This window comes from Cydia pomonella, chromosome 5 (genome assembly GCF_033807575.1).
Source record: "Cydia pomonella isolate Wapato2018A chromosome 5, ilCydPomo1, whole genome shotgun sequence".
NCBI classification, from domain to species: domain Eukaryota; kingdom Metazoa; phylum Arthropoda; class Insecta; order Lepidoptera; family Tortricidae; genus Cydia; species Cydia pomonella.
In genome coordinates, this window is record NC_084707.1 from 9,071,661 (window position 1) to 9,098,021 (window position 26,361).

At 36.2% G+C, this 26,361-nt stretch overlaps 1 protein-coding gene across 1 annotated transcript; it reads right to left on the bottom strand.

Annotated features, from left to right (window-relative positions):
* Positions 1-146: 146 nt before the first annotated feature.
* LOC133517660 (putative defense protein Hdd11) lies at positions 147-21,569 on the bottom strand. Its single transcript, XM_061851016.1, has 5 exons — positions 21,425-21,569; positions 18,953-19,121; positions 10,579-10,746; positions 1,230-1,330; positions 147-423 (listed from the first exon to the last, which is right to left on the bottom strand). The coding sequence occupies exons 2-5, from the start codon at positions 19,109-19,111 to the stop codon at positions 351-353; spliced, it is 501 nt and encodes a 166-aa protein (XP_061707000.1). The 5' UTR covers positions 19,112-19,121; positions 21,425-21,569; the 3' UTR covers positions 147-350.
* Positions 21,570-26,361: the final 4,792 nt, after the last annotated feature.

The window sequence follows — 26,361 nt, forward strand, 5'->3', positions numbered from 1 at the left end:
GGGATGCGTTAGAACGCCTTGGCATGCCTGAGGGGGTGCCTCGGTAATATGCCGGGGATCCCTTGCCGTGCCATGCCGATAGTGGGTGCCGGGCCTAAATATATGTCAAAGCATTGGGGGTCACTTTCTGCATTAAAACTCATATATTATAGTATAAATGTATTTTGTACATAAATATAGCAATCAAAAGTTACCGTCTTTAGACAGTAACAGATCTATGGTAACATTCCACATGTTTTAAATTGTTTACGAAATTTTCAAATATAAAATGTGTATTAACTATAAATTGATTTAGCAAAATTAAATTTATAATACTTGTACTTAACATAGGCACTAATTAGTACTATAGCTTAAGCAGTAACTTTGACGGGGGCCGATTCGACTCCCACCCAGAACACGGCGCCGTTGTACGCGATAGTCGCCCTGAAAAAATAAATAAGTTTAGTAATAAAATAAACAAGTACTTCTAGGTTGTTAAATATTATATAATATTGTTATAGTTACCAGCCATATACCTACTCAGTGTTTCAGTTACTGAACAATACCTACTGATACACGAAGAACGTGTTTCATTAGGTGTATCTACAATTAGACATTTTATATAATGCCATTCGAATTGTGATTGGTGTAAAGAAATCTACTCTGTGGTGTGCGCATTTTATTTAAACGACATCAAATGTAAACACGCGTACAACAGTAGGTCTGCCTGGACAACCCGCCTGATGGTAGGGGACATCGCAGTTAACAACTCAACTTAAAACGCTTGCAACTCCAGTGATGTCACAAGCGCGATAACCTAGTTTGGACTACGTTAGTAATTTAATCGAGTGGCGAGTATTGTGTCTACATACTAAAATGTTTGTCAAGTAGATTAATAGTCAGTGATTTAGTCGAATGGATCTATTTTATTCAATTTTTTCCGGCGAGTAAGCCTCCCCCCACAACTCATACTAATCAACTCGATTAAATTGTTATATAGTGTTCAGACATGTTTAGTAACTAAAATACTCGCCACTTGACTAAAAAGACGCCGCAGAGGGGCATACATTATATGTAAAATTTTAGTTCTACCCGTACCTGGCTAGCTACGCCCATGGCCAATTACATAAAAATTCAAATATGTTAAGTCCAAAGCGTGTTACTCGTATATAATGTCGCGTGTTGATAGTAGGATATTTACTTATTTACTGAAGTTCAATTGGCTAAGGGCACTAGTACCCAACATTTACCTGAATTTGATTTCGTCATTGAAGCCAGCCGGTGGCGTCCAGGTGTAGGTGACGGTGTGCTGGTCGTCCTTCTCGTCGTGTTTCTTGTGGGTCACGGCGTTCTGAAACAATACAGCGTATTAATGCACCAGACCAGTCTTAAGACTAGGTAGTTGCCAAACAAATCCCAAGCGCTCATGAGTCTTGGCAAAATGCTAAAGAACGCAAGGAAGATGGTGATGAATTTACCAGACCTGAAAATCAACTTCTTTGGTTAGTGAGTGGTAGCGCGAAAACACGTCTATTTCTAGTTTATACAGTTAGGAAGTGCGAAAATCTTGCTCATAAGCGACCTGCGATGCTGGGTGTAAGGCGTCGCAAGGAGAGAACAGGAGATCAAATATTGCATAAAATGTACCTATGCTCCTCAGTGAACGGAAATAAATGCTCCTGTCTGCTAGGTCTTCAGCGATATTAACTCGCCGTGATTTATTTTATTTTTATTTAGTTCAAGTACCTGTTAGACTCGTACATAGATATATTTATTACTTTTAAGTGACGATTTTGAATGATAAACCCTCGTAACGCTCAAGATTTCACTTTTGGAACCCAGTTTTGGTATATTTCGCTTGCTCGGGTATCAATATTAGCACAAGGAGTTAAACAAAAAGTTTGCTTCCTCACTTGTAAAACAAGTAATTATTCTATCTTTTTGCAGTCTATTCCTACAAGTATTTCCCTACTTAACCTCTACCGGTTAGCAAGTGCTACTTCCTAGATATTATAGATTTACAAATTTGTGTCTGTATGCAGTGTCTGTATTTGTGTTTGTGTTATATACAGCCGTAACAAGTGAGTGGTATGAACGGAAGGCAGTTCGGAACCTGTGGTCAAGGCAACAAGCCCTGTCTAAATAAGTGTCTACGTTATGGCATGCTGCATTAGGCATAAATTGTAAATTACGCTTAATATGCAGCTTCTCACGCATTCTTATTATGGGACCTCTATCTACCGTGCGTACCTAGTACCTATATTTAACAAGTGCGTGTCAATTTCTGTTATTAGAGGTAATGTTTGTAGACGCCGCCGTCCTTTACTTCATTTTTATTAAATCAATGTCGCGAGTCACGTTGATGTGGGAACTTGAAATTATATTACGCAGCCATACATTTGACTGGTATTTATGACGCCTCGTGACATGCCTGTTCAGCCACTTTGAAGTGAAAAGCGTAGTACTTATACTTACAATATTTATTAGAACTAGAAGAATGAGCTCATAAATAACGATATTCATATAGCAAAATATTGATAAGTGTTTGACAACCAGTTCAAATGAATTTCGATTCAGCAGGAATGGGATCGGTGATACCATACCTACTTAATCTTTGTGATTTTTACTAACATAATTTTTTAACTAAATTTTTGCCGTGTTGGTTTGACTCAAACTAACAACAATTGATTGAATAAATTAATTGATCAGAGTAAAAATCCTTTACTTTTTTTACGGTCGTTTCTTGCTGTACTTTTTTATCTCAATACGGCAAACAGTGGTCGCGTAAGTTTATGCGCTATTACTGGTTCAATTATCGGTAGTATTAGATAGGTATGTAATGTACCATACATTTTAAATGATTTAAATTTAGCATGCTTGTCTCAAAAGATAAGAGTCGTTCTTATTAACCCTTCGGGTGGCAGCGCCAGCGGTCTAACGGCAAGAGAAATGGCAAGACCATTTTGGAAAATATACCGCTAAGTGGCAGTGTCCGGGAGCCGGATCGCTCCGAAAGTGGCATGGGTCCGGGAGCCGGACCTGACATAACAAGCCGTTGAGTGGCAGGGACCGGCTCCCGGACCCTGTGCGATGCCATATTTCGCACCTAATTTAGAACGGGCAAAACTACTGTTAGCTTGGTCACACTTGCATGATGTATTCGTCAATAGACAAGGATGGCATTCAATAACGGTCAAATTGCCGCGCCGAGTAAAGTTAGCTACAAATTGCGTCATACTCCCTTGGCGGGACGGGAACCTTGCATTGTAAAAATATTGTATTGTGAGGGGTAATAAAAAGGTTTATAAGTGTAAATAATTGTATAGTTTAGTCATTAAATCTGTGTTTTCTACAATTAATTGTTTTATTTTCTAATCATAGTTATTTATATACATGAAAGTAGAAAAAAAAAATGATGATCTGAGATTTGATCAAGACTAGCGAAATTCACTTATATGGAATGACATAAATTACTATATAATCAAATAGGGTATTTAATGCTCAATATAAGGATACATGGTCTATATACAGCATCCATACATTTTTTTGAGAAATGGTAAATTTTCTAACACGCGTAATATTCGCTATGATCACCTGTGAGGGGCCCGCCACTTGACGGTATTTTTTCCAAAATGGCCGCGCCACTTCTGCTTCCGTTCAATCTGTGGCGCTGCCATTCAAAAACTGGTTATGTCAGGTCCGGCTCCCGGATCCCTGCCACTTTACGACAGGTCCGGCTCCCGGACTTTGCCACCCGAAGGGTTAATTATTTTTTCCAGCATTGGTTTTCTAAGCTACTTTTGCAGTTGCCTTACTACGTACATACTAAGATAAGATAAGATAAAGATAGTTTATTATTCAAGTAGGCATATTACAATGCGCTTATGAACGTCAAATAAAGCTACACCGACTCTAACCCTACACCTCTGACCCGAGAAGATTGAAATCCCCCCTCAATTGGAGGAGGGTATCCCAATATGGACCGGCAAGAAACTCGGCGGGACACATCTTTTCAAAACATACATCTTATAATTAACATGCATTAAATAAGAAAAAAAAATACAATTTAGATTACGATAGAAGTATAGAAATCATGCAATTACATACAGTAGTTACTTTTCTTTATAGAATATCAAATAAAAAAAAAAAAAAATATATATATATATATATATATATATATATATATATAAAACCATACTAAAGTTTTTATCAATGAGGGACCTACATATTAACATTTCGAAGCGTAGGTAACAGATAATTTGCATGTTAAATATATATTTAAGAGAATACTGCTATCATTAATCACCGACAAGACGATGCGACCTCTTGCAATACAAACCATAGCCTTGAGGAAACAAGCTGGTGTTATGAAATCCATACTATACTATACCTTCTATACGAGTATTGCTCTTAGATATTTTAGTAATCGCAAAATTCGTTTGCTAATCAATAGCTTTAAGTACTCAAATACAGCCACAAAATATCCTTTTACCCTTTTCAAGGTATTTGAGTAACAGACGGCACGAGTCAAAATGGTACATTAACTTACGGTTTGTGTTTAGTTTTTAATGTATTTTTTTTAAGGATATTAATTTACCATCTTCTAAGGGATTTGTCCTATTAAAATAATGTTCAAAGGTCACAACCGTGCAAATACGCCCTACTATAGTCTAATAAGTATACTTAGTACAGGTTGAACAGAAAGATACATTATTTTACGTACCATCTCTTCATCGGTGACCGTAATTTTTTTTCATAATTTTAAAGTAAAAACTGTAGATCAATACATCTAGCCACTGTAGTTTTAAATATGTACGTGTTTTTACGGTTCCGTAAAAAGGTACAAAAGGAACCTTTATGGTGCGACTCTGTCCATCCGTCCGTCTATCTGTCACAACGCTAAATATCTCGAGAACCACTTGAACTATTGATTTGATATTTGAATAGATATGATCAACGCTAACAGAGACATATTGAAAATATTTTTTTTTAATTAACTATGGAAAATGCCCAATATGAAGAGGGGGCAAAATATCAAAGTCTAGTGACCAGGTAGGTTAAGTGGGGTATCATTTGAAATAGCTTAAATTGTACATTCTAAATTTTTACATACATGAATATAAATTTTACAGGAAAAATATAATCAGACTTCTATCTTGGTACACTTTATTTTTAATTAACAAAAAACATTTCCGAATTCAGTTTGCAATTTAACCAACTTTACGTGTGTTTTTAGGGTTAGTATCATATGGTCAAAAACGCAGGTCGTCTACAGGGTCAAGTTTTTTTGATTTGATTTGATTTGATTTGATTTGATTCGTACAAGTCGTTTAATACAATAAATTATTTATTTATTTAAACTTCATTGCACAAAAAAAAGTGTACAAATGGCGGACTTAGTGCCTAAAGGCATTCTCTACCAGTCAACCATAGGGCTAAACAGAGACATTGCAAAGAGGTGCACAGAAAAGAGTAAGATAATATTAACTTAATCCATTTGAAACCTATTTAGTAACGGTTAGAATCCTACTACTTACAAGTATTAATATTAGGCTTTGGCAAAACTTCACATTAGTTTTGCTGTGTAACCACAGACAAAACAATATAATAGCTTAAGTATAGTTTGTAGTAGTAGTAATGAACATTTATTTTAGTTATTCCATTAAAACTAAGTTACATTAATTATAAATCGTAACTTAAATCATTTCTACCCAAATTAAGGATGACTCGATTGATTTAAGACGAGTTGCTTCCTGGGCGACATGCTATTTAGTTAGACCACATACATTTTAGATGAATTGCTTAGTCGGCGACCAGCTATTTAGACGATATGCATGTAAGACGATTTGATAATACGACAGTAGACGAAATGATTTTTCGACAAGTTGCTTCATGGACCGCTTACGTTTTAGACTATCTGCTAATTTGCCCAAATGATTTTTAGGTGAGTTGATCCTGTAGACGACCTGCGTTTCTGACAATATGATAATAACCAGTTTTTTACACTTGTAATTTCTATGAGATTTCATTTAAGACATCTTTTTTCAAATAAAAGAAGAATTTTAGAAATCGGTTCTCGTGATATAGAATTATCTTTGAAAAACCAACATACGTGCAACATCGCGAAAATTAGTTCTTAGACTTGTCGATAGATGGCGCTCTACATAATTATACTTACAAGTAGGGTTGCCAGATCGAAAGGCGCTATTATCGGGAAAAGATATCAATTTTTCGGGATTTTGGGACTGAAGTCGGGAAAAAAAAAACGTTCAAATTATAGTAATTGTATTTATTTATTTATTTTTCATTTATAAGTTTTTAATTTAAGTTTTTAATTGTTTTTCCACCTATTTGTGTTTACTTGGTAATTGTATTAATAACAACGATATTTTACATTATTGGCACTACGTCAGCTGCTCTGCCCATAGACGTTTTTATATAAAAATAGTATAAATTCTTTGAGATCTTGAACAAATAAAAAAAAATGTCTTCTCATTATCAACCTATACTATCATACTTATACTTATTAGGTATCAATAATCAACCAAATTTATGGAAATAATTTATTTCTTAGCTTGCCACATGTATTTTATATTACTTTTGACCGATTTTACCATTTCTTGGCCTTTTTCGCTATTTAAGCTAGACTTGAAAGTCATGCAGTTTTCGTCAAAGTTGAGTCGAATCATTAATTCGGCTTTAATTAGATCCATTCCCATTCTATTTCTTTCTTTTGTGTAGAGGTAAGGCAAACGCGCTCCCGCCCCGCACCGCACAATCTCACGCCATCGCCAGCTCGCCACGCGCGCCCCGCGCGCGCGGTCAGACGCCCTTGACGCGGGTCGCTCGCTCGTTCGCTCGGCGACAATTCGGAACTTGAAATTATTGTTTTATTATAACGTGAAGCTGTTTTTCGGGACAGTCTTCACTTCGTCGGGAATCGGGAACACATGCTAAAAATCGGGAGAATCCCGCCAAATCCCGACCATCTGGCAACCCTACTTACAAGGAAGGGTACCCAACTGTCCGACTCCGATTTGATTCATTTTGATATATGTTATAGAGTAGTCTAAAATAACGGACACGTATTTTTTTTTAGCTGCCCAAACTCAACCTGTTAGGAGAAAATGGCCTTCAAAGTACTAAAAAGTTACTAAATCTTCTAACTCCTATAGAAAGTGTTGCTCAAGCAACTTGCTAGTAAATGGCTGGTTTGAGTATATGTTTGAAAGCAGCAAAAAATAATGAGCACGTGTTTTGTTATATCTGCTTAAACTCAAGTTTTCCTAAAAAAATACCTGTCTTTATGTGTAACTTTAGCGATAAGATATTATAAAACTTCGAATGTCGATTTTTTTCGAGTTTGGGCAGCTAAAACAAATACGCGTCCGTTATTTTAGACTACTCTATAACATATATCAAAATGAATCAAATCGGACTCGGACAGTTGGGTACCCTTCCTTGTTAGTATAGATACTTCTGACCAAAGTTAAACAAATCGTTAAGCAGAATTTGACAGTTACAATGTGAAAATCGGGTGTCGAACTTGTGATCGTCAGATTAAGAGGAAAGGAAACCACGTGATCGTCCATACAAAAAGAGAAAACGTTTTTCCACTTCTAAATATTTTTCATTCTCCATGATATTTTGTATGTTATTGACGCAATGAAAAACTAGGTTTATAGGTTCTCCTTTTATTCAAAATTTGTAATACAAAAAAAAATTGTACTTATTGCTAATTTTGAAAAAAAAAAATTATTTTTTAAGCTAAACCTATAAATGTAGAATATATTATGCTGAAGCGATCAAAATCAAAATAAAGTGATTTTTAAGTTTTCTCCCGTAATTGAATTTCATAGAAAAAGTACAGTTATTTCGCTAGGATCGCAAAGCTATTCTTCCCTCTTAAGGAAATGCGTAAAAATAATTGGCAGATTAAGTTATACAAAAATTATAGCATTAACTTGGACCAAAACGAACAAATCCACAATCTACTTAATGATTTTTAACCCTCCACCAACCCCCCAAAATTTAAAAAAATCTGTAGACGCTTTCCTGTTCGCTGGATAAGAAAACTCTATATAACCTTTTTTTTTTCCTATTATCTAATCTTTCGATTCCCATAGATCTCTACGACGCTTCAGCTAACTACAGATTTAGCATCGCCGTCGCCGGCTCCCCAGCTATCACATTTCAAATATTGTTAACGATGTTCTGATATTTCGTGAAACGGAAAACTCAACCCGGCCATCGGAAATCCATGGCACACCGGCCCCATTTCATAAGTGACTTGCAAAAGTATCGATGTAATAATAATAAGCTCCACCAATGGTCATTTACAAGTGTTGTTGTTAATACACTCGCATACGTGTGCTAACTCGGAGCACGATTTAGGGATTTGATGTCGATAAATAAGATGTCGATATATATTAAAGCCCGTTACAGACGGAGTGGTAATACCAAGATATAAATCAAGGCATCTTACGATATATTTTACGTATCATTTGACAGAGTCCACACACGAAGCTATTAGTACATTACGATACAAGTGCGAAAAATAGGAAATTCGAAACGAGTGGCGATAAATTAAAACACGACCGAAGGGAGTGTTTTAAATCGACACGAGTTGCGAATTACCTATTCGCACATGTATCGTACAACGTTTTACAGTACATATGGCCCTTTAAATGTTCGATATAGTAACGTAATATGCTAATTTTCGCACTAGTGCGGTAAAGTAGCACCATATGTACTGTAAAATATATTTTGGTATTTTACCATATCTCATGGCAAGGCATCTTAAGATACCTTGCGATATTATAGCTCCGTATAATACGATGTATTTTGGTATATTTCGTCTCTCTCACAATGTAGGTGCTAGACAGACAGCGATATTTTGGTATCGTTGCCGTGTGTCGTGCTTAGATGTCTGTCGGTGTTTTACGGTATATTAATATATATTATCGCTCCGTCTGTGATGGGCTTTAAACATGTGGTTATTGAAAATACTCGATTACTATACAGAGATTCGATATCATGTCAGATATCGCGCTTCTTAAGATAATAAAAGTTTCAATACAAATACTTTTATTTATAATAACAATGTACATAATGGATATATACAGAGGATTACTATAACTAGCTAATTCTCTTAACCTAGAGATTACATATGCAGGTTTTTTATGGATAAAACTCGTTGTTAAGCTATACCTATATAGGTAAACTGCTTAAACGTTACATTTAAGCTAGTTATAGTAATCCTCTGTAGATAATAAAAACCGGCCAAGTGCGAGTCGGACTGACGGACGGAAAGGGTTCCGTACCGTTATCTATAAAAACGGTCACCCATCCAAGCACTGACCCCGCCCGACGCTGCTTAACTTTGGTGATTGGATGATAACCTCGAGATTGGAAAGAAATATTTATTGTTATAGCGGCAACAGAAATACATAATCTGTAGAAATTTCAACTGGCTAAATACTCGTATAACGGTTCATGAGATACAGCCTGGTGACAGACGGACGGACAGCGGAGTCTTAGTAATAGGGTCCCGTTTGACCCTTTGGGTGCGGAACCCTAAAAAGTATACTTATGTAATTTCTTCCACAGGTTGTAAGGCGTCACGGTAGACCTCGTCGGAGATGGTGGGACGAACTTGACGCCTTTGACAGACACTGGTGGGAGACTTCCGAGGATAGCAACACGTGGAAGAATAAGAGGGAGGCCCAGCAGTGGGACAATATGGGCTCATAATAATAATGTCATTTCACTCTAAATAATCATACCATGAAAACTATTTTAAAATATAAAAAGTAACGTTTTAATTTATTTATTATCTTATGTTAAAGTGAAGAGAAAATAAATAAATTTATTTATGCTAAATGACTTTTAGATCTTTTTTTTTTTTTTTTTTAATTTATTATCTTGATAGTAACATCGATAAAAAATCCGAAAATATTTTGCTACTTACATCACTTCAGTATTCGTGCACCGATTTAGCACGCGTATAATTTTTTTTGTTTTTATATGTACATAAGTAAAAAGTTCCTACATCAATGATTCATGGGAACTTTGCTTTGTTTATACGACATATCATATGGTTATCACTAAGTGTCTAGTTGTCTACCTACTTGTTTTTTTTAAGCAATCTTAACTTCACTAACAATGGCTTTTTTTGTTACCTTAGCAACATAATAGCGCTTTTTAAGGAAGTTCCTGAATTAAGTAGGTACGTTTGATATGAACAGTCAAATGACGCATAGTTGCCAAGGTAATTCTCTTCACCTAGAGATTGAATATGCAGGTTTTTTATGGATAAAACTTGTTGTTAAGCTCTAGACATAGTTGTTTGACAGACTATGATAGAAGTGATACATTCCGTCTAAGCTCACTTTGCACCGAGATGAACAGACGAAAGCGAGGGACCGAAATTTGACATTTCCACACTTTGTCTTTGCAAATCCCATGCAGAGTTAGCTTGGTCCGACTCTATAAGTGGAAGTTAAAAAAGGTACTTTGTGAGGTCCTTGCACGCGATCACTTCCACGGGTGTCAGCTGTCACAATCTTATGGAATTACTATAAGCATGGTGTCACTTACTCCTGGTTCCCCGCAGTTCATGAGTTGCGCGAAGCGGTCGTTGGGCTTGAGGGTGAACTTGCCAACGATCTCGTCTCCCTTGCGCGCCTGCAGCAACAGCCCGCGCATGGTGTTGCTTGGGCCCTTGCCCGAGATCACCACCTCCATGGGGGTGCCGGCTTTCACCACCTGTTCAATGTATAGAGTTCAATATAGGTACTTATGATACGATACAAATTTTTTTTTTGCACACCTCATTATTAACACCGTTAGAAAAATATACATTCGGTTCCAAAATTATAATTTATAAGTTATACCAATGGTTATTAAAATAACCGCATTGCTACGTTTCAAATGTATGAAAACATAGCATAGCACATCTTTGGTCGAAAGGCACCCTAAGACTTTTTGACCAGCGTCTTCTGAGGGAATTTATGAGGTGTTTCTCATAAACATAGTTTTTTCTTTAAGTTTGATATGCTACTTAAATTGTCTTATGTTCGATATTGCACTTTTTAGGGTTATTGAAGAATGAATGCCAGGTGACGGCGACGGACGACGGTCCGCACCGGGGTTTTATACCCCATACAAGTGACATAACAGCGACGTACTGGTGACATACCGGCGACTAGCGACGTACTGGTGACATACTAGCGACTACCGACATACTGGTGACATATTGGCCACATAACAGCGACTTACTGGTGAGTAGCGACATACTGGTAGCATATTAGTCACATACTGGCGACTAGGGACATACTGCAGCCGTTCTATGGATGGCTTTACCCACGTGATAAAATAACCGTCACTTTTTAACATCGCGGGATAGAAAGTGAAGGACACCATTTTATCACGCTGTCATATACTTAGACGACCATCATATCCTTATTGAAATTTGCGCAATATTGGTGACATATTGGCGACACGCGACGTACTGGCGACATAACGCTAGCTTAGATGTACCCGGGCAACGAAATCAGAGAAGAGGTTGTCTGCCTAGTGGGATGTGCCGACGTACGATTCAAGAAGAAAGGTCATAAGTTCCATTTTGTTTACTAAACCATACGACCTATATATTAACATTCACAATGACTCAATGCCGATCATCAGCTCTGTTCCTTTCAAACTCGCGGCTTACAGAAAGACAGAGATATTTTCAATGACAGATACGCACGCATATGTAGACGTCGAGTAGTATACGGAGGGTAGAGAAAAATCTCTTTTGGGAGAACTGTTGGTAAAGTATCCAGCTTGAAGCTGTAAATAATAGTTTGAAATATCTTTGGAGTGAAGTCATGTAACTCCTCTGGAGTTGCAGGCGTACATAGGCTACGGAGACTGCTTACGATCAGGCAGGCCGTATGCTTGTTTGCCACCGACGTAGTATAAAAAAAAAAAAGTACGCTGTCAGTTATTTGTTTTTTTTTTTTATCAAAGTTAAATATTGGTTTGCGATGTATTGTGGCGCCACCTATTTACAGTTTTTTAATGGACACTTTTCATACACATTGATTGTTTTCCTTATCTCTACCCTCCATAGTTAACGATTATGAAACATTTCCTCACATAACTCGCATTTATTTTCTTTATTTCTAAGTTAAAATAAGCATTAATTTGACGAAGGCACACGTGATAAGTAAGAAAAACATGGAATCAAGTGCTTCAAGTTTCAATTGTTAGAATATTTACTGGAATAATGCATGAAACACGCGATGGAAAAGGACTGTAGCATATTATTACAAGGTATTTCTTCATGTTCTTCTTTTGTTTTCTCTTTATATTTTTACAATAGGTAATAGATATCATGTCGCTGAATAGTTCTTATAATTAATATTCTTACCGGGTCTTAAAAGATTTCTAAATTAATACCTATTAATCGTCTTAAATGTTGTTTATTGTTTACTGTATATGCATGTATCAACTTAATTTAGTGCTGAAATAATTCTTGCATACCAGTTTTAAAATATAAAAAATTACTACTTACCCGAAATTTACATTTTTTATTACGCCACAGTTAGTGGTGAATGGTTGTGAATGCCGCGATAGGATTATTTGTAGATTTAAAATTGTCATTAATAGTGTACATATGTCTGGATCGTTCCAGACTGAAACATACGTTTAATCATTTTAGTAACGTCATTGCGTCGTGAGTCTACTCATTCAAATTGAGCAATGTTTACCAGCCGCCTGTAACATTCACAGCAACCATAAAATTGTTTAAGCAAATTTACAATCCGGTTCGATTATAATTGTAGAGCTGATAAAGATTTTAATACAAACATAGTGCGTCGTATTTCGTACCTAGACTGAATTGTTGCCTACGTGAATGAATGCCTACATAACATAATTATAGTAAGTATATATGTATACCTACGTAAATATCGGCTTTTCTAAACAGGTACTTACATATTATATTATTAGAATTAGACTTGAGCATAGCTCTAGCTTTGTGTTGTTAACATAACTACCGTGTAGGTACTAGGTATCAGTCAAACAATACGAGACCATTCAATTCAAATGGTCGTCAATGAATCTACCCCGATACTTTAGCGCTTATGGAGATAGTACTTTAAAGAGCTCCAAACTGACGACAATTCAATCGGGGAATATGATCGAGACCAATACGAACGGATACGCGTCATTATTAAAGTCAGACCAAGCTAAATTGTCAGGGGGTCAGTTGGGATTTTGATAGCCCAGACGATACAAATGTTATTTTAAACGTCAAACTTCCATGAAATTATGATGTTTACTTAAGCCTTGCACCGTTTGCTGGGCTATCAAAGTCGCTGCTAACTTAGCTTGGTCTGACTCTATCCTCTTTTCAAATTCACTGATTTGACGACAGAAAATGTCAGTGTCAAGTAACTTTTAACTTCTTGTCAGTTTTCTATCTGAGCTAATCTGATCAGAATATAAAGTACATTTAGGTTCGAACATACATCTGCGATATAGTGGAAGCCCTTAAGTCGCTTCCTTAAGTAAATGAAACTTGCGAAAATGAGGTTCAAATTTTCATTTTCAGCGTTAAAGTTTGCTGAAAGTTAGTGCATTTTATCCTGTGGTCATCGGGATAGCTTCACAAGGTAACTTTTTAGGTGTTTTCTACATCGCAAATATCTCAATTGTAAGTGATTGTTGGCAGGGGTGTTAGACCAGCGGTTGAACAAAAATGGGTTTCGATAATATTAAAGTTTTTTCTTTTTTGATATGTCATTGGGAGTATGTTACATAATACTTTGGTAAAAAGTTAGAAATTTTAAGGTTGAGCTTTCGGTTATATTTAAATATTTTAATTTTTGCTAATAACTAAGTAAATATAGAATTAAAGTTACAGAAAACTTTAGCATATCGAATAACACTTCAATTTATATACAATTTTCAGTTTTTAGAAATCTGGAACAGCTGCTTTCTGGTAAACGTAAAAACACGAGTTATTTTGTAAATATAGAATTAGAGTTGCTGATATTGCAAAATTACGATATTATGGATCAACTTAGTATTCTAGTAAAAAGTTAGACATGTAGACAATGTGCTTGTCTAGATATTGATTTCAGGTTAAGCAGTATAGCTAATATTGAATTAAAGTTTGTAGAGTTAATAATAATCGATCATCAACAATGATCTCAGTTACTAAACAAAAATTTAGAAATATAAAATCACGGCGACACTCATTACTGATATGTATGCATTCCTTGCTTATATAAATACGTTACGTTTCAAACGCGCGGCAAGTTTGCGCGCGCCGCGCGCTGTGGCAGGAGGCAGCGAACAACGGTAGTGGGGAGCGGGGTGTCCTTGACTGCGTCTACGGTCCATCAAAAAAATTCCTAAAGCGTGTTTTAAATTAATAGCAATAGAAAATTGTTATTTTGTTGTTACTATAATAGGTATTGCCCGCGGATTCGTTCACGTAGAATTCGTTATCGCGTTACATGAATATTATTTATTTATTTAAACTTTATTGCACAAACAAAAAAAAACACAAATGGCGGACTTAATGCCAAAAGGCATTCTCTACCAGTCAACCATTGGGTCAAATAGAGACAAAAAAAACACATTCTCATACAGATGACCACCCTTCCTTGTACCATTTTAAAAGCCAGTTGCAGCTTTTCTTTCCCGATTTTTTTCAGATGTTTGGACTTGGTATTTTCCTCGCGATAGTTATTTGTTTTAAGGGGAATGTTGTTGTTAACCGCTAATGCTAATATTGATAACCGATAGTTATATAGAGATACGTTATAAGGTATATGCACCCTCATGTTATTTATTTCTGATAAGAAATAAATGTAAGACAAAATTCACAGTGATACATTTCAAGTAGGTTGCCTTGTAAGATTGCGTACGGATAGTTTTTTTGTTTGTTATTTCATCGTATAATATATCAAATGAAAGCTTATTTGAAAGTTGCCGTATTAAAAAAGTTGGTCCAGTTAATGGTCGCCTAGATTAACCGATTTTTATATAAAATGTAGGCAATAATATAAAATGTCTAGATAGATTGTATACCCCCAAAAACCCCTATATACCAAATTTCAGCGAAATCGTTAGAGGCGTTTCCGAGATCACAGAAATATATATATATATACAAGAATTGCTCGTTTAAAGGTATAAGATAAAATAACTTTTCTTTTGATATATCATGTGACGTTTTCGTTTACACACTAAAAGCACAGTGTAAAAAGTAACAGTGGGCCGACGCCTTTGATGTTTGCGTAAATGCCGACACCGCTCAAGTACTACCGTACCTACCTAGGGTTATCACAGACTTACACAACTGCCCAAAAGAGGATGGAAATGTTTTTAGTTTTCATGTTGTATGATGTATGTGTACTAATTTTACAAATGACGTCCATTTTGGAAATAAAGATGGCGGACGTCACTTTTTTGAAAAAGTCGTCATGGGTGTTGTTTTCTGGGTTTTTAGGGGTGTGGATTTCAAAAATGGCATCTATTTTGAAAATAAATATGGCGGACGCTACTTTTTGAAATGGGTGTCGATGTGTGTAGCCGTGATATCAACCACCTTTAATTCTAAAATGGTCTCTATTTTTGAAATCTGCACCAACAAGAACCGCCAAAATTGACGTCATTTTTGTAATTGGAACCCCGAGGAACCTCGGAGATGACACCCATATCGATTTTTAAGAAAAATTAATGTCCGCCATCTTGGATTTCAAAATAGACGTCATTTTCGTAATCGAAATCCCTAGGAACCTCGGATATGACACCCATATCGACTTTTAAGAAAAAATCATTTCCGCCATCTTGGATTTCAAAATGAACGTCATTTTCGTAATCGGATCCCCGAGGAACCTCGGAGATGACACCCATATCGATTTTTAAGAAAAATTAATGTCCGCCATCTTGGATTTCAAAATGAACGTCATTTTCGTAATCGGAATCCCGAGGAACCTCGGATATGACACCCATATCCGCCATCTTGGATTTCAAAATGAACGTCATTTTCGTAATCGGATCCCCGAGGAACCTCGGAGATGACACCCATATCGATTTTTAAGAAAAAATAATGTTCGCCATCTTGGATTGCAAAATGGACGTCATTTTCATAATCGGAACCTCGAAGAACCTCGGAGATGACACCCATACCGATTTTTAAGAAAAATGAATGTCCGCCATCTTGGGTTCCATAATGGATGTCATTTTCGTAATCGGCACCCTGAGGACTTTCAAAAATAATGAAAACATCAAATACTACATGATACATATACAAACAGAAGCAAGAAACAATTTCTTGCTTTTTAAAGTCTTAAACTACTCATAATTTCTTAAAATAAGTTATAAAACATGTCCGCCATTTTGAATTTGAAAATTGATATCATAATTATGATATATTTTTGTTTACACTGAGACAAATAATTAGCACATGTCGTATGAAATATTTTAATTGTGTGTTTTTTTTTATTTATTTTTATACTACGTCGGTGGCAAACAAGCATACGGCCTGCCTGATGGTAAGCAGTATCCGTAGCCTATGTACGCCTGCAACTCCAGAGGAGTTACATGCGCGTTGCCGACCCTAACACCCTCCCACCCCTCGTTGAGCTCTGGCAACCCTACTCACCGGCAGGAACACAACACTATGAGTAGGGTCTAGTGTTATTTGGCTGCGATTTTCTGTAAGGTGGAGGTACTTCCCCAGTTGGGTTCTGCTCTAGATCTGGAATGACATCCGCTGTGCTGTGCCCTACCACACAGAGCCAGATGACATTTACAATGCCCATACCTCTCTTATAATGCCTGTGCTAAAAATGTGATTGCGAACTACCTGCAATAACTATACAGTACCTGGGCGACCGAGCTTTGCTCGGTTATAACTAACTATTTATTGTAATATGGTGGTGTATAGGTGATAATCTTAACTACATTCTTTTACTAAATTAAACTTGTCTAAAACAATAAAAATTAAATATAAAATTGAACATATAAAAAAAAAGCAAAAGTTAGTCACCAGGCGAGATTCGAACCCGTAACACTCGTTTAGCAGTCCGCGTCTTAACCCGCTGGACCAGACGGACAGTGGCCGGCAACACGAAATTAGCGACCATATTCTGCGTCGAAAGAAAAACGCATGAAAACTCGAAAACACGCGTTTTCCCAAACATAAGACTAATCTAGATCGATTGTTTACCTCCAAAAACCCCCATATACCAAATTTCAGCAAAATCGTTAGAGCCGTTTCCGAGATCCCGGAAATATATATATACAAGAATTGCTCGTTTAAAGGTATAAGATAATTAGGCATTAAAACACTCGTGTGATCTTTTTAAGAAACTCACTTCGTTCGTTTCCTAAGCCCACACTCGTGTATTTTAATGCCTTTTATTATGTAGCAGTAACATAAACTACTAATATATGTTGAAAGTAAGTACACGCGGCTAACACAATGGTAACAAAAGACAAAAGTTTTGAAAATGTAATTTTTATCATCGTCACTTGGCTGTACATTTGAGGGCCTATCGCGAACCACGTTCGACGTGTTACCTCTCTGTCGCACTTGTAAATTCGTACGTAAGTATGACAGGGAGGCAACACGTCGAACGTGGTTCCCTGTAAGCCCTCTGATGCCACCTCCATTAGTCTTTTGTACGCCGGTATAGCCTTCGACTCAATGTATAATCTACACTTTTTATGGAAACGTAGTTCCTCCTTCCCGTAGAAATATTTAACTTTCCCATCACCAAGAAAGATTATTTGCTCGCAGTTATTAGCTGCTCAATTCCTCGTTTTTTTCTCTGTTACTAAGTCAGTACAGTACACATATCAAACATTTTTCACTCATTTTGAAGTCATAATAACTTTTATTCTATAATTAAATTCATGTAATGTCCGCATCTAATTTATGTGCACGATAAACAAACAAATGAATGATTTGAAAGAAAAAACAAACAGCGCTTGCGAAGCTGAGCGTGGGGCGCGGGCGGGGCGAGGTATCTATCGCTCACTAGGTCGGCTACGATAGGCTCCCGCGCGCCGAGCCGACATGTTGACGGACCAGCGCGGCGTGGTTATGAATTTCGCGCCTTTTTAAGTTGATTTTACTATTACAATGCAAGCTACACACAGATATTTCTTACTTTCCATAAAATGGCTGCATATATTATTTTGTAGTAATAGACTTATCTCTACGGACTTTAATTCAATATTAGATCTTACAGGACAAAAAACGTATATTAATTGTAAAGCACATATCCTATTCTTCTAATTTTTTGCCTTGCCTATTAACTTAAGAATTTAGATATGATATTGTGGATTTTTCAAACTTTAATTCAATATTGACAAAATAATAAGCTAATTTGAGTTTGACAAAGTAGCACGTTGATTTTTTTTCTAAAAATTTGATAGCATAAAGCCTCATACATATTATAAAAGACGATGCTTAAATTTTGTACTTTAATTCAATATTCAAAATTCATCAATAAAAATACATAAATACCTTATTTATATCTAACGCTCGTTCTAAATTTTCGTCATATATTACAAATATGCTTAAAAATATGTCCCATACCAGATAAACATCACTTTTCACTCTTTAGAATTATCGAAACTTATAGGGCAAAAATCCGGTCCCACTATTGGTCTATGTAGCTACCGCCGTATCTGCCGTATCAATTATACGGGGCCCCCAACGTGCGTTTTTGTGAAAAATCTTTACCCTTCCTAAGGGCCCCCAAACAATTTTTTATACGGGGCCCCGCCAAGGCACGCTACGCCACTGAATGTTGGTTTACATTCGCTTACAATTTACACAGACATATCAATTAGCGTAAATTTTGATTTATTGCAATGAATGTGTTTTGTAATATTTCCGAGTTTTCTAATATTGCACATGGTTGCGTCGGAAAACTTGAAATAAAATAGCTTTGTCTACCTTAGTGCTGGTGGTGATGGTGTACGGAGCCGGGGACTTCTGCGGCGAGACTGGGTGCCGCGGGATCATGTCCTTGCAGGCTCCTTCGGGGGCGCCGCTGGAGTACGCGTCCACGTACACCGCCACGGAGACAGCCACCAACACGTAAGAGAACCACATCTTTGATATCCTGATAAGAAGAACAATTTTTAGAACGCATATACACCGTGTTTTTATTGGATTGCGTTAACTCCGGGGTTTCGGTAAGTACGTTTAAGGAAACTAAATGGCATAGTTAGTTTTCAAAAAAAAAATTTTTTTTTTGTTTTTTTTTTACTATTTTTATTTTTATAAAAGTAACTAAATGTTGCATATAGCGTTGTTGTAACACGGGCATTACATTTAACTCAACCAAACAATTGAAAACTGTGACATATCAATGTCATTTCGAACGTCGATCGTCCGAGATAGTACTTACGTTTAGTAGCAAATGTATGAACTCGCACTAAACACTAATCAATAAGTAAACAGGCCCTAAGGCAAGTGTACACGCTCGTAAGGGTCTTATAAGATAAAAATTAATGATTGATTATCTCCGAAATGGAGTTAGTTAGAATATCGGTATCTTTGAGAAAGTTACTTTATTTAAGCTCAGGAATGCACCCTCGAAATTAACGCAAATCAAAAAAAACACGGTGTATATATAGGCTTAATAGCCACTTTGAATGTCGAATTGGGAAAAATAGCCAATAAAACCGACTAATACGCAAATATACGAAAGGTTAAATAACGTATGCGCGCATTGGTATATTTCGTGATAATATCGCGTAAAGGTAAACTTTATACTTGTTCGATGCATTCTCTATATCATATTTTTAGTACACAAATATGCCTGAATAAAAAAACTATTGTTGAAAATGCTGTTAGTTTCTTGTATCTAATAGTGGGTAGGTATGAGTGTAGAGCTGTAGAATTCTTCAGATTCGTTGGGTTCAACGCTAGGCTTGTTACAGGCACAGATCTAGAATTACCTGAATTGAGCGTCATTCATATCTGTGGTTTCAGTGAATCCTTACACGAATTTTACAGAATTCTTGCACGGGTGTTTAACACCCTTGCACGCGGACTCATTCGTAAAGCGGTTGTTTCTTTTTTGATATATATATAGCTTTATATAGTTATGTTATTTGGAGTTGCAAGCGTTTACAGGATACAGTGACCGCTTATCATAAGAACGGCCGTAAACCCGACGAAATTAACCGTGTAAAATATGTAAGGTTAAAAATAAAGTATCATTAAAAATATTTGAATATACTCAATCAATCTATATGTACGAAAGCGGGTCACGGTCCTTTCTGTTCTTCAGATGTCAAGTTCTCGCAAAGCTACTCGTTTAGGCGACAGGTTCTATATGTGTTGTAATGTCAACTTATTGACAAACCTTTGCACATGACGGTTAAACATATGTAAATAATAAAAGTGATCATATTTCTGTATGAACATGCTATTTAAGAAAATGTTCATAAATAAGCCGTTCTAAACATGGAGCTTACTTAAAATTAAAACTTCGGAGAGATAATAACTTAATAAGCTTGTATTACTTAGAGCCGGTTACGCCAACCGTGAAGTAACTTACTGATTATGATTAAGGCCTAAAATACACTTGTAAAGTTGTAAGTTTTACTTAAGTAGTAGGAGTAGTAGTATTAGTAAGGGACACAGCTATACTACAGAATGAGATATGAATATCATTATCTCATTTTAAGAATGAGCTTTGTCCCTATTTTTACGTAAGTAAAACTTACAAGTGTGTCTTAGGCCTAACTTGACGTAGCTCTCGTATAAATCTGTCAATATAGATGGATATTTTATGGGTACAATAACATTTTAGCGAATTTAATTACGATTATGGAACGCTTCTAATACAACAGGCCTTAAGTAGTGAGACAAATCATTACCATAATTATTTGTTTATGAATGGTATTAAGTACTTTAGGAAGTACTGTTAAGGCACGATTGTCTCAGCAGGAAAAGATTAAAATATATTAATCAATGCAAATCTCAGATCCATTGCAAAATTATATTCATCTAGAAATCTGATTAACTTCTGAACAACTTGAAAGTCACAACTGAAACTAGAACTACTTGTTTACCTATGTATATAAAAAATATCAAAATCTTATTTTTCATTCAAATGGCACATTTTTACAGAACTTGCATGTTGGTAAATTTTAGTTTTTAAATCAAACATTATTTCAGCTAAGTTTTGTCTACTACGATCGTTTTAGGCAATACCTAAGTAGGTACTCGTAGTTATAGTAACAATTTCTGAATTAACTATAAATACACGATAATATAATCCGTTTTAAATTTTAAAATCTTATTCTTTTATACTATTATTAATTGGTTCGGTTTAAAAAGGTCGGGCTTAATTTGTATTTAATCATATTTTTATTTCACAATAAACAAATTCTTAGTGGCAAGTTTGTTTACCTCGATTAGTAAGCGTAGTAGAGCGGCCGCACAGTGGCTGGAGGCTTCGAGCGAGTGTGGCGACCTCGCCGCCGCGGCGGTATATATCGGCTCCTAGGCCGAGCTGGGAGGGCTAAAGGCCACAGATGACACACGCAAATAAATCCCTAGCTTTTTTCAATTTCATTATCCTATGTCTCATTATTGTCATATTCCTAGCGTCCTCCTGGCTGTTTTTTAGAAAGGACACTGTGGTGCGCTCGGCATTACTCGGCAATCTAGCAAGAATTGGGGCACAGGCTTTTCGTAAAAGCTAGATTTTTACGACAAGGTTTCTATCTGACCTTCTTGGGATTGGTCTGGCAAACTGAGCCTTACTTATTGCGGGTCCTGTACAAATCCAATATCTACAAAAATTTCATAATAAAACCAGCCAAGAGCATGTTAGGCCATGCTTAGTTTATACAATGTGTTTGTGCACGTATAGTGGGGCCGTTAGCCACGTATAGTAAATACGATGAATTTTATCGACAAATCAGTCCCCATACCTATGTTTTTTCTGAACCATTTTAAAAAGGCACCCTTCCAAAGTGTTATGACGCCAAACACGACTGCACTTAGTTAATGTACCAAAATCGGTTCATTTACCTGTCGCATATTTGAAATATTTGTCGCGTTTCGATCGCCACGGAGCGGAAGCGATTTGCACGATGGCTACGCGCCCTGGTAATATAGTCTATGTATTACCTAAATAATAAATAATATCACAAACTTTCTCTATAATTAAGCATTTTTTTTGCAAAAAAACAAACAAATAAAACAATTTTACGTGATAAAGCGGACTCGCATATGTGGTGAGTAGTTACGTCATACGGGGTGACTAGATACAATAAAGTGGTGAAAAAACATATCCTGGGGTTAAAACGTATGAAATAATAATTTTGTACGAAATATTTAACAGATATATACCTACCCACGACCGGTCTGGCCTAGTGGATAGTGACCCTACCTATGAAGCCGATGGTCCTGGGTTCGAATCCCGGTAAGGGCATTATTTGTGTGATGAACAGTATGAACACAGATATTTTTTATGAGTAATGGGTGTTTTCTATGTATATAAGTATGTATTTATCGTCGCCTAGTACCTATAGGCGTTTCTGGCTGATCCAAAAAGCGTTTTATTCAGTTGAGGAATTCCTGAAAGGCTAGTATTATTATTAGATTTCCTTAATTAATGAATATATTTTAGCCTAACGTATTGTATTGGTTTAGTTATTTTACTGACATACCTATTGTATAAAATAATGTCAATTACTTACACATCTATGACAATGTATGATCAATACAAGTAAAGGATATGAATATCAGTACAAGCTTTGCTTAGTTTGGAGCTAGGTCGATAATAACCAAATATTTTATTATTTATATAACTATACGGTCATGTCTGAAAATAACGATACAGATAAAGTGCCAAAAATATGTATATGTATACTCGTACCACCGTAACACTAGGTACCTTAATATAAGGGCAATAAGGTCGTGTAGTATATATTTTTGACACTTCGTTCGTAACGATATTTTTAATCGTGACTGTACTATTTTCCAATAGATAGAGTACCTACCTATCAATATCAACATATAACCCAATTCGATGTCTATGATTACTAAAACTGAATATTAAAGAAATCAACGTTGTTTCCATACTTTTGGCCTTGGGTGTATCTCGAACAGTTCGCACTGTATCTGCCATGTACTAATTTGTTTTACACATCTATTTTTGTATAGCTATGAGACAATGGTATTAATAGTAAGTAGTTTGTGTTTTTAATAAATATTTTAGTCATTGATACCATACGAATAATGGTAAGTAGTTATTAACTTTGACGTATAGCCTTATCCGCTACTAGTAATGCTGTCTGTACTGTACCTGTAAAGGTGTGAATCATAACCATAATATTAATAACTATGATGCAAGCTTAGGGCAAGGGATTTTTCATAATGAGTGTGTCCAGTGGGTACCGATAAGTACATCGTGTCATTCACGACGACGTGTTCCTTGACTCGTAAACTCGCTAGGAAAGTTAGGACCTACTATACGCAATATGCACGTCGCGTTACCTATGTCTAAAACGCGTGATCCGATCAGTGGGACCACTCGGACCAGGTGGTCTAAGAACGCGACAGTTTCTATAGTCCGTTTAGTTAATCGAACCAACAGGAAATCAAAAGTTCACGTGGTCCGAGTGGTCTAAGAAAATGTCCAATTCGTTAGTCGGACCAATCGGAAAAAAAAGTTCATGTGGTCCGATCGGTACGACAAAGGCAGTAGAACCACATGGCCAGAGGCAAATTTATTGATTTATATTGCAAACATTACTAACTGAGGTGCCTGCAAAATGCCTCCTCAAGTGCGGTGTATGGGTTTGACAAAACTGCGTGTCATCGTGGATGACATGAACTATACTAGGCACGTAATAGAGTACACGATTTATTGACAAAGAACAGTATGGTGACGCAAACCTTTATGGTGAAATAATTGCATGACCATCTGTGCCTTCCTGTTCCTGCCTTAATTCAATTCCAATGCCTACTGCGGAGCATGATAAAGGAATTAAGAAGATTGTCTGTCGTTCGTTTGAATATTGCAATAGCGATTGAAATGGAGGTACCTAGGTGCCTAGACATCATCATTCATCAAATTTCAATGTACCTACGTAAAAGACCACTCCTGGCCACCTAAAACAGATTTCGAAATTCAAAATTTGTATTTTTAGTAGATTACCTATATCTGATGATGATGATACTCCTGACCGCTTTCGGCTACAGCGACTGTGTGTTCTGGAGTACACATTTTTAATTACTGTTAATAGAGTGTAGCTGTTCCACTCTCTGGTGCGCTTTTAGATGGCTCGCGTACCCAACTTTGCTACTAAATTTTCGAGCACATTTTGGGCACGTCAACACACCAACACCACCTACATAATTGTAGGAAATAAAGGTTCAGGTTCGATATAGCCGTCTGGCTGAACTGGGCCTTCGATCTTGACCTATGCTATTTTTCACACTGACATATATGTACTAGACAGGCTATCGAGAACAAATTCTGTCCGCCATTTTCGGCGTTTGCCGTCTGTCACTAAGCAATAGAATAAGGGTTACGGTGTAGCTAGCCAGAGGCGAAACTGTTATGACAACTGTTCATTTGCTGCCTACATATGCACTGTAAAGAATCTAAATAAAATGGATTTATTTCCTTACAAGTGTATTGTTTTTTGCACATGTGACACGGACGACATTAAAATTGATAAAAATAGTAATAAAACTCTTTTTTTTGACTCTCGTACTCGCAATAATTTTGATCAAATCACGCTTAAAGCATAATATACTCTTCTAATGTAAGTAAAACACTACAAAAATTACCAGATAAAGAATAATAAGTATAACATTATTGTGTATACATTCATCCAGTATTACTCAAGCGTTGTAGTAGCTCTTTAGCGTTACCGATAACTCTATTGTTTAATAGTTCCTTGAAATCAGGAGTGTTACCCAAAATCTGGAAAAAATCAATTGTAGTTCCTATTTTTAACAAGGATGATAAAGGAGACATAAAATACTATTGCAGCATATCAAAACTATCAGTTATACCCAAATTAGTTGAAAAAATGCATTTGTTAGATCGCATTTGGAATATGCATCTGCAGCATAGAGCCAGAGAGATATATTCTCAGTGCATATAAATTCAGTAGAAATAATTCAAAAAAAGTTCCTTAATCGTGTTAAATATAAATTCAATTCCTTCGTCTGTGAGAATATAGAAAGTCTTCAGATGCATAGAGAAAAAAAGCAGCCAAGTGCGAGTCGGACTCGCGCATGAAGGGTCCCGTACCATTTAAGACGTATTAAAAAAAATCTACTTGCTAGATCTTGTTCAACATTTTACCATTTTGGACACACATTTTACCACTTTGGAAGTGTCTCTCGCGCAAACTATTCAGTTTAGAAAAAAATGATATTAGGAACCTAAATATCATTTTTGAAGACCTATCCATAGATACCCCACACGTATGGGTTTGATGAAAAATTTTTTTTTTAAATTTTATGACGTATTAAAAAAAACTACTCACTAGATCTCGTTCAAACCAATTTTCGGTGGAAGTTTGCATGGTAATGTATATCATATATTTTTTTTAGTTTTTTCATTCTGTTATTTTAGAAGTTACAGGGGGGGGGGGGCACATTTTTTCACTTTGGAAGTGTCTCTCGCGCAAACTATTCAGTTTAGATAAAAATGATATTAGGAACCTAAATATCATTTTTAAAGACCTATCCATAGATACCCCACACGTATGGGTTTGATGAAAAAAAATTTTTTTTTTAATTTTATGACGTATTAAAAAAAAAACTACTTACTAGATCTCATTCAAACCAATTTTCGGTGGAAGTTTGCATGACAATGTATATCATATATTTTTTTTAGTTTTTTCATTCTGTTATTTTAGAAGTTACGGGGGGGGGGGGGGGGGGGGGGCACATTTTACCACTTTGGAAGTGTCTCTCGCGCAAACTATTCATTTTAGAAAAAAAATTATATTAGAAACCTCAATATCATTTTTGAAGACCTATCCATAGATACCCCACACGTATGGGTTTGATGAAAAAAGTTTTTTTGAGTTTCAGTTCTAAGTATGGGGAACCCCCAAAATTTATTGTTTTTTTTCTATTTTTGTGTGAAAATCTTAATGCGGTTCATAGAATACATCCACTTACTAAGTTTGAACAGTACAGCTCTTATAATTTCGGAAAAAAGTGGCTGTGACAGAATCGGACAGACAGACGGACATGACGAATCTATAAGGGTTCCGTTTTTTGCCATTTGGCTACGGAACCCTAAAAAGGGATATCACGTTCTTATATAAGATTTTGAATAATATTGTTGACTCCCAATATTTGGTTAG